We start from the raw sequence: 15789 nt of genomic DNA, 5'->3' as shown, positions 1-15789 counted from the left end.
TTTAATATCTGACAAAATAGACTTCAACCCAAAACTAGTTAGAAGACATATAGAAGGGCACTACTTATTCATCAAAAAAAAAAAAAAAAGAAAAAGAAAAAGAAAAAAGCAAACCCATCAGGATGATATTAAAATTCTAAATACATATGCACCAAGCACAAGGGCACCCAAGTTCATAAAAGAAACACTACTATAGTTTAAATCACATACTGACCCTTACATAATGATAGTGGTGTTAACTTCAATACTCTACTCTTGCCGACAGGTCATCCAGACAAAAACTAAACAGAGAAATGCTGGAGTTAAATAACATTATAAATCAAATGGCCCTAACAGACATCTACAGAACATTCCACCCGAACACTAAATGATATATTTTCTTCTAGGCATCTCATAAAACTTTTCTTCAAAAATGGCCACATACTATAACAGGACACAGAGCAAGTCTCAATAGATACAAAAAAAAAAAAAAAAAAAAACCTGAAATATTTCTCTGCATCCTATCTGACCACCATGGATTAAAGTTGGGTATCAACAACAGGAACAGCAGAAAATATACTAACTCATGGAAACTGAACAACTCACTGCTGCATGAAAACTGGGTGAATACAGACATTAAGAAGGAAATTTAAAACACTTGAAATTGAATGAAAATGGAAGCACAACCTACCCAAACCTATAGGACACAATAGCAGTTCTAAGAGGCAAGTTAGTGCCTACATCTAAAACCTGGAAACATGTCATATTAATCACTTAACAATACATCTCAAATCTCTAAAACAAGAAGAAACAACACCCAAAACAAAAAAGAGTAGATGGGACAAAATAACCGAACTCAGGGATAAAGTCAATGAAATAGAAACAAAAGCAACAATACAAAGATCTGTGGTGACACTTTATTTGTGCTGAAATGTGGCGATATTTAATTTGTACGTTATTAAATAAAGCTTGCCTGGAGATTAGGGGGAAAAGGTCAGCCATTATAAGTAAACAAGAAGTCAGGCAGCACACGCCCTCTTAGTAGGCAGGATCTCTGTGTGTTCAAGGCCATACTAGGGAACAGACCCAAGCGTGGTGACACACATCTTTAATCCCAGTACCAACCATAGAGACCTGGAGGTCTGTACAGACAGACAGAAAGTGATGGAGTTGCGTAGGAAGAGGAAGTCAGGTAGCTGGGCTAAGAGAGTCAATGAGAGGGCAGAACAGCAAGGCAATAAAGGTGTGGTAGACAGGAAGTAACTCACATTTGGAAGCTGCAGAGTTGGTGAGGTAAGGTTGGCTGGTGGCTTTCCCTATTTCCCTGATCTAAGGCTTTCACCCCTATATTTGGCTGGTTTTTTTTTAATTAATAAGACCTTTTAAGATTCGTGTTACAAAGATCAGTGAAATGAACAGTTTGTTCTTTGTGAAAATCAGAAAGATTGACAAACCTTTAGCCAAATGAACCAAAAGACACACAGAGAGAAGATGCAAATTAATGAAATGAAGATGAAATTAATTATGATGAAATGAAGATGAAATTAATTATGATGAAATTAATTGTTAATGAAGATGAAAAGGGAAACTTACAATAGACACCTAAGAAATTCAGAGGACCAGAAGAACATGCTTTAAAAATCTGTATTCCACCAAACTGGAAAACCTAAGAGAAATGGACAAGTTTCTTGATATATATGACCTACCAAAGTTAAATTGAAATAAAACGAACAATTTAAAAAGACCCATAAGCCCTAGTGAAATCAAAACAGTTATTAAAAATCTCCTAAGAAAAGCCCAGACCAGACAGATTTAGTGCAGAATTCTATTAGATCTTCAAAGAAGAATTAACACCGATACTCTTCAAATTGTTCTACAAAATAAAAACTTAAGGAACATTTCCTAATTCTTTTTATGAACCCACTATTACCCTGACACCGAAGTCACACAAAGACCCAACAAAAGAAGAGAATTATAGACCAATATTCCTCATAAACACAGATGCAAACATTTTCAATAAAATACTTGCAAACCAAACTTAAGAACACATCAAAACGATAATCTACCGTGATCAAGTTGGTTTCATCCCAGAGATGCAGGGATGGATCAAAAGCACACTGACACTTCACTGAGAAAAACAGATTTTAGATGCTTTCACCATACAAAAAAGCTACCCACGGGAGGTAACGGCTTCTCTAATTTGTTCAACTCCAGTAATCACTTATTTCCTACATTTATGTTAACAAAGATAGCAGATAGTACAACTTAAATATAAGTAATAAAAAGCATCCAGCAGGGATTAAATGTCAGGAATAAACTCTTTCCACATTTGAATTGTGCCCCAATCACACAGATCATCTTGACTGCATTATCAATAAGAATGTGACTTATGCTAATAAAGATGTAACATAGGACACCTTAAAATACATGTAGAAAATTCTCCCTACATTTGAATTCTTAGAAAAATCTGTAGGTACTAATTCAATCTATACTACATTACCTTTAGGGGATCAAGGTATTTTAAATTGCCATAACAAGAGTTCAAGATTTGACTAGCACATTTTTTTTCTTATTGAGACATCTATCCTAAATAAATCAGTATATATTTCCCCTTTAAGTAATATAGTCTGTTTTAAAGACATTATGCAATAACGTAAGATAATCCTTATGCCAAGATTTGCTTTTTTTTTTTAAAAAAAAAGTAAGTTCTATTGAAATATCATCCATACATAAGCATACACTTGCTATGCAGAAGTAAATGAGTATTTCTCAATGACCAAGTCTCAGCTGTCCTAATGAAATTCCATAAAAGGAACGGGAGCAGGAAACAGGATCTACATAATCTTGAGAAGAAAAAGAACAATACAACCTCGAATTTAAAATAGCATCCAACATCTTAAAATATGAGTACATATTACAGAATGGACCACTAAATCAGTAAAGAAGGAAAATAATCCAGTACCCACCAATAAACACTGCAATAAAATGGCCCGGCTTCAAATTCTAGATGTGCAGATTACTAGTGTTATAGCTGTGGGAATTGATTTAACCTCTCTGAACTTCCCTTTCTCCATCTATCAAAGAATGACAGTCACAACTGGAAGAAATGCTTTCAACACCAACACCTGACAATGTCTAGTGTCTAGTACACAGCAAAGAGTAAAAGGGGTGGGAGGTAGCTCGGTGGTAGAGCACATGCCTAGCATGTAAAGTCCCTGAGTTCTAGTCCCAGTGTAGTTAGAAAGAACTATAAATAGTAAAAGAGTAAAGCTCATTTTCTCTCTCTAAACAGAATATACCAATCAATTGGAAATAGGAACACATCTACCTCAGAAACCAGCATGAAAAGATCTATACTTACTCAAAATCATAATTATCCATATATACATTCTTTACCCTAAGTAAAGTCCAGTTTAACATTAAGAGAAATGGAAGTTTTTTTTGTGAAAGTAAATTTATCTTTGTTGTGGATAAAGAATGAAACACAACTTTAATCTCAATATTAATAAAATAGAATTCTGTTGAGTAACAAAATGATAAGGAAATTAAATGTATATTTTAAGTATTTTGGTGTTTTAAGAATATTCAAAGTGATGATATTCAAAATTACACACTTGTTAGACATGATATTGTATTCTTCACAATTTATTTTTTTAATTCAACAGACTATAATTAGCCTGGAAATAGTTTAAACTATTACCCAACAGAGTCATTCATTTATCTTGGGGATTATTTTATTCCATTTTCTTGTACAGAAATAAATATAAGTGACAGGATGAAACAAAGAAGTCAACAGAGCAGAAGGCTTTTTAATGAATTACATTTTGGCACATGATCACAGACAAATTAACAAAAGCTGACTCATGCTGATCTCATTTATTTGTTCTATACATATCTGATTAATCGGCATTAATTCTGTTGATGGAAACAGGAGAACTCTATTGTTATATACAGATTAGAAATGTAAACACTTAGCATTTCCCACAACTACTTTGAATGTTATGTTAAATAACATTGTGACTGCCAGAAATGGTTAGGCAGGCAAAGTGCTCTACTGCCCCCTAATGAAATAAACCAAACTGAACCATAACAAAACGAGAAAACTTAAAGTATCTGTGAACCAGAACAATCATCTTACTTTGCAGAATGCACTGAAAGGTACAAAGGACATTAGCTGAAAATAACTAGACTATAGATCTGTCCAAAAGCTACAATCATCCATTTTTCATGATAAAATTAGTAGCAAAACAGGAAAGCCTTGAGACAGAAATATTCTTACAGCAAAGATAACATAGCCAAACAATGTTATCTAGAGTGATAGCAAATGAAAACTTCACTGCAAGCTACATGTTCATGAGCAGGTTGCAAGCTGACACCAGGAAAGCCAGCGCCTTAGAAACTACTCTCTGGTAAACTGCACACTGTGTGAACGCTGTCCTCTCCACTGGGAGAAGAACACTGTTCTCTACGTTGGCTCTAATCCTCTCAAACATGTATATCCTCAGAGTAACTTTGTCATACAATACATATTTAAAAGAATTCCTACCAACAGCTTACTATTTTACATAAATGATTTTACAATATGACAATTCTGTACTTTGTGGTGCTTTCTATTATAACCTAAGTAGTCCTGACTTCTAATATTTTAACAGCAGCTCCTCCGTCAGTCCAGGTGGTTTTCACAGCCTGCCCCACGCCCTGATCTCTCACTCCGGCCTATTCTCTGTCAGTCCACCTGGTTTTCACAGCTTGCTCCATGCCCTGATCTCTCACTCGGCCTATCGACAATTCCTGAGATCTCGCCTCAGAACACAGAAAACTGAGAGAGAGCACAATACAGTCTGTGGTCTTTAATAACAGAAGTTACATAAACAGTAGCTTCCAACAGCCACATGAAGCAGAAATATAAAGAATAAAGTCATGATAACAGGAGAACGTAAACAAACAAATTTACCTCAGGGCGGAACTCAGCAGTTCGCTGAGGAGATGGTGGAGTTGGCAACGGTTCCTTGAGGCACAGAGCACTTGGACCCAGCATGTTCCCGCCCAGGCTGACAGCAGGTTTACATTTCATTGTGTGTCCACTGTCTGGGGAATCTTAGCTGGGTCGAGTCCACACAATGCCATAGGAGGGGGCAATGGAAAGAAATGGCTCAGTGTGCACACAGGCTAAAGAGCTCCCACCCCTCACAGTGGGCGCTGCTCTCCTTGCTCTTCCACTGTGAAAGACAGTGGTGCTCCAGTTCTTCAGGTTACAAGGCTAAATAAGGCTCCTGTGTAGTACGATCCAATCAAAATTTCCAAGGAGCAACAAACGGAAAAATGTAAATGTGCTTAACCCATATCACTAATGATCTTGATTTTTTTCTGTTTTGACTTCCTGAGCAACATGAATTAAAAAAAAAATGTCTGGCTAGAAGTATTATTCTTTCATTCCCACTGCCTCATAATGAAATGGACACACAGGCATAAAGACCTGGTTTTATGCCTATGTGATGGAACTGGGAGGTCTTGGGCATCCCAAAGTGAAGCACTATGAAAGCCCTGGTGCTCAAAGCATATCTATTATTTGGTAAAAATAATATCCCTTAGCTCACATAGTGCTGCAGCTCTGTGGCTACCTGGAGTTACCACGCAGTAGTCCGAAGAGAGCAAACCGAGACAGCGCAGAGCTACTTAAGCAGGCCTGTGTTCAGCCATGGTGAGCCCGTCTACTCCAGTGCCTTCCAGACCATCCTCCTCAACCTAAAGGAAGACCTTCCTCGGTTCACGGAAGGGAAAGGGACTTCCCGGGCTGTCCTTTTGCGCTTGAATTCCCAGTAAGCATAAATATGAAAAGTATACCAAAAAAAGTATATCGAGAAAAAAGAGAGAGAGGACACAGGAAAGAGAAAAATGACAGTAACTACATTAGCAAAGAAATTTAGTAAGAACTTTCGCCTGAACAAATTGATTGATTGATTGATTGGTCCATTGATTGGCTGGCTGACTGATCGATGTCAGCTCCCTCCTGTACCGATGACGGTGATGATGGTAACAGCCAGTACTCACTGAGAATTTACCACATTGGACTAAGTGCTTTATACACAGTAGGCATGTAATCTTCCCAGAAACCCTGTAAGATGCACATGCCATGCTACAGGAAAGACACAGTCGTTACAAAGACTAGGCACCATGCCACAAATATGTCACCACCAAGTTGCAGCACAAACAATGATAAAAGTCTGTTTCACACTTGACTAGTAAGTTTGTATGATTTTCCAGTGGAAAATGTGTGAAAGGAAATTATTTTAGAATACTATATTAAACTAACACATTATATATAAGACTTAAATCATATTAATATTTTGTGGTTATATACCCTGGGCTAGCCAGTTGTCCAGTTCTTTAAAAAGACAGAAATGCCTGTGATATAGTAACTAACTGTGAACATGCTATCAAAGTACATATTATAAAGGTAGCTACTGGAAGACTATTCAGCCACTGTAACCTCTCCATCCTCAGATCTCCCACTGCACCCTCTGCCCAGCTCTATTTAAATGTCTCAAAATAATACAAAGTCTCATCTACTGGGGTGGGGGATTTACTCTCCCTTTTCTATGGTAAAGAAGTAATTTTAATATAAAATATGATAGGTTATATCTGAAACATATTTCTCTACACGCCACAGTGGGGAACCTTCCACGGCACTTCTTTCACTGTTGATAATTATGTTCAGGTTGTTCTAAAACTGATACTGAAGGAGGAACTGCCCTATGGTGTAAACTAATGAAAAAAAATCTATCTTGCAAATTAGGATTTAAACTCATGAACACACTATTCCCCAAAATGTAATTCAGATTATCCGACTGCCCCAGGCATTGGCTGGACAACAGCAAATATCCCTTTCCCTTTATACATGCAGCTTACAGCTTAGTACACACACACACACACACACACACACACACACACACACACACACACACACACACACACACACGGTGGGGGGCATCAAAAACAGTAATTTCAGAGGGACTCCATTGAATTTTTATCTCACACAAATTAAAAGACATTACAAAATGGTCTGTAAGAGAAGCACATTGTTGCAGCTGATTTACACTTACATTTTTCAAGGCCAGACTCCTTTGGCAATGAGGTCCGAGACCTACCAAACAAAAGCCCTCCCTTCACCAGGGCCCACGGTCTCACCTTGGCGTCTTCCTGGCTCACTCCCAGCTGCAGCACGGCCTGAGGAGACTGGAGCTTGGCTCGAGCGGAGTGAGCCATTTGCAGGTTAAGCTGCCATCCCACTGTCTCTAGCTGCAAAAGACAAGTGAGGACTGGGTTCAGAGGGCAGAGAAGAAGAGAACAGTCAACTTGAGGCACACTCCTGCTCTCTGGGAATCAACGCAAACAGCCCAGACTTAATGGAAAGGCAACTGCAGGCTCCTTGAACCTGAAATCTGTCGGCTTTCCCTCTTGACTCAGTAGATCCGTCTCTAGTCAGACCTGTCAACTCCAGCAGTACCGTGGTCTCTAAGCAGGCTAGTCTAAAAAATAAAAATGCTAGGCAAACATGTATAAAGAGCCAATGGTGGGTGGTTTTTTGTTTTGTTTTGTTTTTTCTAAGGGGTGAAGGGTGGACACAGGATATTTCTCAAACCCATTATGTAGCACAGGATGGCCTTCAACTCCTGATCTTCCTGCCTCACCTCCCAAGTACTGTAATTACTAACATGGGCCACCATATCCAGATGGTTTTTAAAACCCTATTATTATTTTAAGATAGCATTTTAAAAGAGTTGCATTAAACAAATACAAATTTCAGCCTGGCGGTGGTGGAGCACACACCTTTAATCCCAGCACTAGGGAGGCAGAGGCAGGAGGATCTCTGTGAGTTCGCGGCCAGCCTTATCTACAAAGTAAGTTCCAGGACAGCTAAGGCTGTTATACAGAGAAACCCTGTCTCAAACCTGCCCACCCCAAAAAATACAAATTCCAACTAGTAAATAGCATATTTTGGTGACAATCCTTTACTGACTTCCTACTGTCTTCAAAACTCTTTGTGTTCGACAGAGTACAAACAAGGCTTTCTCTCCCTGTCCCTCCTTCCTCCCTTTTCCCCTTTCTATTTAGAAGGAAACTAAAACACTCAGACACAAGGTTCACACCATGAGGCCCAATCAGTAAACAGACAAGCAGGCTAGAAACTACTGATGTACCAGCTAGCCTGTGGTAGCAGAGAGGTCATTATACTTTCCAAAGTACATTAACTTACTATGGCTCCCAATTATGGTAGAAACTAATTGTTTCCTTTGAATTTACTAACACAGAGTACAAGTTAATCAGGTAGGACAAAATTAGGAGAGAGAGAGACTAAGGTAGTTTAGAATCCCTTGAAACATTACACAGCACAAACAGCTTTATGAGCCCAGACTCAGCAGTGCGATCATGGGGTTTTAGATTCAGTTCCAAGCTTTGTGAAGAGCTGTGCTCACATGCCTCTAACAACACAGCCAAACTACCTTTGCTACACAGAAAGCCAGCCTCACAGTTATCACTGGACCAGAATACTAATCACTTGACTTGAAAGACCACTGAACAGACATGGCAGTGATGACTCGAGGCCAGGCTGGAAAGAGTGCAATCAAAGGACCATCAACATGGGAGGGGATGTGATGAGAAAACAGAGACGCTTCTGCTTCTCCCTGGTCCTTCAGAGCTATAGAAAGGGAACATGACCCATAGCAAGGACTCACTTTAAAGGTGTGTGTTAAGGAGCCTTAATATGCTGATCACTAACACTAACTGGAAGTCTCTACAACGGTGTCTAATATGAGCCCGCCTGTTTCCAACAGTCACAAGAATAGACCTCCAAAAACAGCGACACACAGTCTCCTTGGGAAAAGCACCTTCTAGGTATTCACATGGACTTGTAAATATTTCTCAACCTTACTGGCTGACCCCACCCATGCCGTAGATTAAAGCACACCTGGGTGCTGCCTAGCATTGGTATGAAACAACCAGACAGAGCACTGAGTTTGAGCATCCTCCTTTGGTTCACATGTAAGCCATTGCTCCCTCATCTCGGGCTAAGGCAGAGTCTCGAGAGCTCCATTTCCTCATACAAAACACAAGTCCATCTACCTGAACCATCTGCTTATCCACCTCTTTAATAGGTACCAAAACAGAAAATGTGCATTATAGTGTTTGTGACATTTTAAAGCATTATAAGTACATGGCATTTTAGTCATCCACTTTTCTGTATCTCTCATGTAGTCTTCATTGCAGACTGTCATGACCCATCTCTTCACAAACTGCCACAGATTGTCTCTAACTGGGTCCCTACCTTCACCCTCTCTCAAGATTCCATTTTCCTTCTTCAAAGACTCAGTAGTTACAAAACAAAACAAATCCAAAATTTCAAGTACTAAGTCTGGTACACAAATTTCATCAAGTTTAAGAACTACCTTTCCAATCATGTGTTGTAATATATCTTAATAACTGTCTATAACCCCACCATACTGAACCACGTGTGAGTCCCAGAATGCACTATGCTAGTTGCAGGCCTGTTCTTTGGATCCTATGTCACTTCTATGGTTTTTCCTTCCCTTCCCTCTGTAGTTAGTTGGGCACCCTACTTCTCGGGACACTGTTTCCTTCTACTAATATTTAGATCAGTATACTGTAATAGTCTGACACATCAGGGTCGACTGTCAACTCCATCATGATGAAGCAAGAATCTATCCCATTCATATCCCTGTAACCTACAACAGCCCTGACAGGGATTCTTCTCAAATAAATGATCAATCATGTTATATATGTATACTTTCAAGAAGGAGTATTCACACTAAAATCAATGGCAGGAGAGGAAGAAAAAACTCAGTTGTATTTCCAACTAGATACAGCTTTTTAAGAAGTCAGAATTATAAGTTACGAGCCAGCATTTGCTTGGTCAGTTGATGTCTCTGTTTCTCCTCTCTTCCCCAGCCCCTCTATACACACACACTGTGGGGGGGGGGGGTAAAGTTGCTCTCTATAGACCAAAGCATGCCTAATAGATAGCTTTCTATGAAGAATAAGCGTTACCTCTATCTATCACTTGGTTTAGTAACAGTCAAGAATGTTAACTGTGCGGTGAAGGGGACCTAAATTAACAGGTGACTTCTCTAAGCTTCAATTTCCTCACCAGCACAACGGGGGAATCACACCACATCAGGACCTGGAAAGAGTTAAATCCGTGCTGGCACCTTAGTGCCAACTCCTAACTGGTCTACATCTGTGCTGCTTCCAGTATGTCTGCCTGGTCCTGAGCATTCACACCTAATGCATTCACTCACAGTACAGCCATTAACGATCTTCCTGTGCTAATACTACACCTTAGGATTCTGAAAAATATACCTTAAAATTTAAATCATTAACACAGGAAACTACTATGCATTTTGACTTTGAAATTTAAACACATAAATGTTTAAACTGATTCATTTGTTATATGTTTATTATGCATATTTATTTTGGAAGATTATTAAAAAAATCAATGAGTCATTTGAGAAAAAGGTAAAACTTTACTTCTAAAAGTAACTAATTGGGGACTGCCCAATTGAGAACTGAAAGGTATAGAATATTATCTTTTAACAATGTACACACATTTACAATGCCATCCAATTTTGGACGGCTCTCCACCACCCTCTCCCAAAGTGAAAACCATTAGAGTATCTGCGGCCTTGACTAGTGTCTAGAACACCATCCAAGAATGGAGTCATGTGAGGAAAATTCTGAGTGCTTGTGAGAAAACTCCAAGAAAGCAAAAGTGTTGTGAGCTCAGTTTCTTCAAAAACACAGAATTGTTCTTGAAATGTGCTTTCATGCCCTTCCCGGGTAAAGCGGATAGCTGTGAGTTTGCTGTAGATTATTTATTACAACTGGTTGTTGCGATTTGTTTATGTGCCTCCATGGGAAAAGATGTTTTTGCCACATGCAGCTTCTCCTTGTGATTATACTCAGGTTACCTTTCTTAACCCGCAGACTATAAATTGATGCTCTGAATAAAGATAGCTATTGCATGAGACTTTAGTCCACCGCATTTTTAGGCTCCATTCTCCCAGGTCCCACCATCATTCTAGATCAGTAACAGACCAGCACTGAGAATGGCTGGCAAACAGATGTCCACAAGTCAGACAGGCCGAGCCAAAAACCCATGACCCGGGTTCTTAGTCCACGGGCAACAGAAGACATGTGAGCTGTCACTATTCATCCTGCTTCTTCTTAAGGCTTTTCTAGTCACCAAAATATGCACAGTACTTAACCATTTGGGGACTTCGGCCTGCTATCTAAGTGCCTGAGCAAAGTGCTGAGTGTGTGCTGGTCATCCTGTACGTACGTACGTACACACACACACACACACACACACACACACACACACACACACATGCTCACACATGGAGTTTCACAGAACAGAAATCAGTATCCTGAAACAGTAAAGGAGGAGAAACTTCAGAAAGAGTAACTACACTGATTAAAGAGTACAGGCACACAGACCAGTAAGAAAAAGGGAAAAAACAGGCCGGGCAGTGGTGGCGCACGCCTTTAATCCCAGCACTTGGGAGGCAGAGTCAGGCGGATCTCTGGGAGTTCGAGGCCAACCTGGTCTACAGAGCAAGATCCAGGAAAGGCGCAAAGCTACACAGAGAAACCCTGCCTCGAAAAACCAAAATAAATAAAATAAAATAAAATAAAATAAAAATGGAAAAGGGAAAAAACAAAGCTCTCTTTTCAGTGAACCTGGGAGACATAGAAAACCAAACAGCACTCTGAGACAGGTACTTTTACTATCTACAAGTCACAGACTACAAGTAAAATGAGGAAACAACTATCACTTAAGGTGAAAACAAAGGGAAATTCCTTCTCTTCTGATTAAAACTCTTACATCTGAAATCACATGAGAATAAACACTGCAGAGGACTGACTTAGTGAGAGTCACCAAAGATGCCACACAGAAGCAGAGAATGGGTAAGGGATGGGCTTCAGTTGGTAGAGTGTTTGCCTGGCCGGCACAGGGTCCTTTATTCCCCCAGCAAGTCCTTAAAACCCAGGGTGGTAGCACATTCCTGGAATCCCGGTACCCAGGGGTAAGAAACAGGAGGCCCAAAGGTTCAAGGACATCTTCAACTACTAAATGAGAGTCTGACACCAGCCTGGGCTAAAGATCCTGCCCATCTCAAAAACAAAGCATATCTGAGTAGTGCATAGTCGTCAGCGTAAACGTCAGCGTATCTACTGCCATTGCTTCCGGGCTGCAAAGGGGAAAACCTCACCGAGGAAAGCGTTCACCATCTAACCCAAGAGGTCAAAATTAACACGACCCCAAAACACGAAATGGGTGTCAAGAGCCTAAAGTTTATGCACTGTGACAGCTACAAGATCACTTCCATAGTGGACTAATAAAAAATTCACAGCCAAAATTAGATCTGAAGGAACTATAGAAAATTGTAAATTAAGGACTATCCTACAAAATAAATTGTATGTATATATCAAAAACACAAATGTCTTCAAAGAAAAACTAAAAGGCCTAACTCCTTACATTGCTTGGAAGACGTTATTTGCAGGGTCTAAAACAAGCATTGTCGATACAAATATGAACAAGAGCTGTTCTCTCTGCCAAGGTAAAAGTCTTGTGGTACACTAATTAGTCCTCTGAGACCCATAACGAGAAGCGAATATAGCTGTCATCAATATTTTAATTACAGGGAACACAGCAAAATTTAGTGTAGAGTTCTGCCTAAAGTTAGCTAAGCATTATTACCTCTGTTCAAAACAAAGCTCGGTCCTGTGCACACTCTGTTTGCTCATTAAAATACTCAGGCATTTTACCACATTGCTCATATTCTAATTTAAAACTTAGGGTCTCTATTAGTTTGCTTCCCATGTGTGGTAAAGACACTATGATCACAGGCAGCTTGGAGAGGAAAGGGTTTATTTCAGCTCACAGTTCATAGTCCGTCATCTAGGGAAAGAACGCAGGTAGGAAGCTGAGGCAGGAACTAAAGCGGAGGCCATGGAGGGGCGCTGCGTACTGGTTTGCTCCCCATGGCTTGCTCGGCCTGCTCTCTCATACAACACAGGAGCATCAGCCCAGGATTAATACCACACAAATCATTAATCAAGAAAATGGCCCAAACATTTGTCTACAGACCATTCTAAAGGAGGCATTTCCTCAACTGAGGTTCCTTCTTCCCAGATAACCCTAGTTTGCGCAAGTTAACCAAAACCTATCCTACACAGGGTCTTTGAATCTTCGTGTTATGGGTTTAATGTCAGTAAAATAATGGAGAATAAACCAGTAATGTTTTAAATGTTTTGGAAACTCATTCCAGAACTGTAAATACATTTTCTCCTAATAAACATTGCTTCTTACTGAAAATGTTACTAAATCAGTTAGTCGATAAATGACTTCCTTCTCTCTCCTATGTCCATGTAGGAAGTTCAATGAAATATTAACTTATAATTACTCTACAAAACACAATTGTGAACATGGTCCAAATTAACAAAACTGGCTATAATAGTAACCCTAGGAAATTAAAAACTAATAAAAACGGCTGGAGAGATGGCTCAGTCCATAAGGCACCTGCCATGCAAGCCTGACAGTAGATCCCCAGCACCCACGTGAAATGCAGGGTGAGACAGTGAGATCCCCAGCACCCACGTGAAATGCAGAGCATGACAGTAGATTCCCAGCACCCACGTGAAATGCAGGGTGAGACAGTGAGATCCCCAGCACCCACGTGAAATGCAGGGCATGACAGTAGATTCCTAGCACCCATGTGAAATGCAGGGTGTGACAGTGAGATTCCCAGCACCCACGTGAAATGCAGGGTATGAGCAGAGACTGGCAGAGCCCTGGAGCTCACGGCCAGGCAGGCTAGCCAACTAGTGAGCTACAGGCTCAGTGAAAGACCTTATCTCAAAACAGAAGGTAGAGAGTGATAAGGGAAGACACTGATATCAGATTCTGGCCTCTGTATGCGAGCGCTCTCTCTCTCTCTCTCTCTCTCTCTCTCTCTCTCTCTCTCTCTCTCTCTCTCTCTCTCTCTCAGGTAAACAAATAAGTTAGCAGATAAATTTTAACTAGTAGCTCTCTAAAAATAGCAGTATTAAAATTTCTTGGATGGGAGACAAGGCATACCACACAGCTAGCATGCAAAAGAAGGCTGCCCGGGCTATATTAACATCGAACCGTGCAGACTTCAAGTCAAAGGACGTCCTTCAAGGTCATTTACTAAAAAGGCATAGTAATAGGAAGCAAACACGAACATAATCATGAAAGAGAGAACAGCCTGCACGCTGGCACAGAGGCTATCTGGGTCTCCTGACACTTTTCTCAGTGAGGGAAAGATGAAGATAAAAGGCAGGAATTATGATTTTCCTGGGCCCAGGTTTAAAAGAAATACCCATTATTTTCTTCAATACTAGTAATAGAGGGAAAGAGAAATTGCTTGAAAAAGGAAATGGTACATAGTTTGAACATTCCTGATCCAGAAATCCAAACATGGTTCAAAATCTGGTAATTTTTCAATAATAATGTGCCACACAAGAGCTTGGAATTTGGGGCATTTCAAATACACGTTTCACGCTGCCCATGCGCCCCTGGTAAAGTGTAGCAAAGAGCCCCAGATCTGAAGAACATAAAGTGTGGACACTTGTAGTCACAAGCATTGTAGATGAGGGACAGCTGACCTGTACTGACAAGTGTGGAGGTTTTTCAGAGGACACTGGGCAGACAGTGCCACAAATACTTAAAGCACAACATGTTTCTTTAGGCATGTTTGGGGCACATCACATGAGCTGCAGCTTTCAGGTGACATCTTCAGAGATGGAGGCAAATGTCATATAGACCACATTCTTGGAGTGCAGGTGTGACCTTTCCAGTCCTCTTAGGAAGAGGGCCTTCTCCTGGTCTGTGTGGGCAGACTCAGCTTTTATGTATGCTGATGTAGTTTGCAGTCAATCCTATCCGTATTCAAATCCTATCCGAGGGCACTCTCCCCACGTCCCTGCTACTGGGCAAATCAGCTCATCCCAAGCATGAGTTTTTCGCTTTGGGTTAAAATTGGGCAAATCTGACATAACCGCTGGACTGAGCTTTTGTGGACAACAAAATATGTGTAAAAGTATTGGTAACACATCTGCCAAAGAAGGTATTAAAAACAGATAGTATAAAATAGATGACACTATAAAATAGATAGTGGACACTGCTCTCCAACCCTCCCTTTAGGTCAAGATCACTGTCAATTATCTTTACCACCATTCCCTGAAGTCTCTTTTAAGCCTTTCTAAGAACGTAGAGACCATTAACCCCCTTCCACACCCGCCTAGTTGATTGCAGGACAGGTCCTCCCCATTGCTTTTCGAAAGCACTTTAGGTGGGAATTGTATCCCTTCCTGTGAATTTAATTTCGTGACTCAGTTCTAAGTTGGCTTTACGTGGCTTGACTTCCCTTAGTGCCGCGGTGGCAGAGTTCTCTGAACCCCACACCACACAGGTAGCTACACACCACCTCAGTCCTTCGGCATGAAAGTGCAGACTCTCATTTCTAGTGCAGAAATTATTTCTCTTCTCCATACACACGCTTCTTGTGTCCTTATAAAATCACATAGCTGTTTATTTTCGAATATGTTCTACCAACTTGTTTCAGATATCTCTTATTTAAAGCCAGGGTTGCTTTCACATTCTAAATCCTTTAGACAAGAATTTTAAGATTTATTTCTGTTATTAATAAAATATTTAATCTTTCTTCTACATTTTCTACAGGTTTTATGACTGTCTTTAAATAT

The 15789-nt window shown here is 40.1% G+C and overlaps 1 protein-coding gene across 2 annotated transcripts in view; it reads right to left on the bottom strand.

Annotated features, from left to right (window-relative positions):
- The window catches only part of Commd10 (COMM domain containing 10), a 125678-nt gene that overhangs the window by 82077 nt on the left and 27812 nt on the right, over positions 1–15789 (bottom strand). Inside the window, exon 5 of one of the 2 annotated variants that reach the window (XM_006977654.4) lies at positions 7168–7278. The exons of the other annotated variant lie outside the window; for it this stretch is intronic. Coding sequence (XP_006977716.1) covers positions 7168–7278 — 111 coding nt within the window. The remainder of the gene's footprint in view (positions 1–7167; positions 7279–15789) is intronic. 2 annotated transcript variants of the gene reach the window in all.

The sequence above is a fragment of the Peromyscus maniculatus genome, chromosome 19 (assembly GCF_049852395.1).
Source record: "Peromyscus maniculatus bairdii isolate BWxNUB_F1_BW_parent chromosome 19, HU_Pman_BW_mat_3.1, whole genome shotgun sequence".
NCBI lineage: Eukaryota > Metazoa > Chordata > Mammalia > Rodentia > Cricetidae > Peromyscus > Peromyscus maniculatus.
Note: the sequence above shows the minus strand (reverse complement) of the source record. Positions and strands in the feature narration are given on the sequence as shown.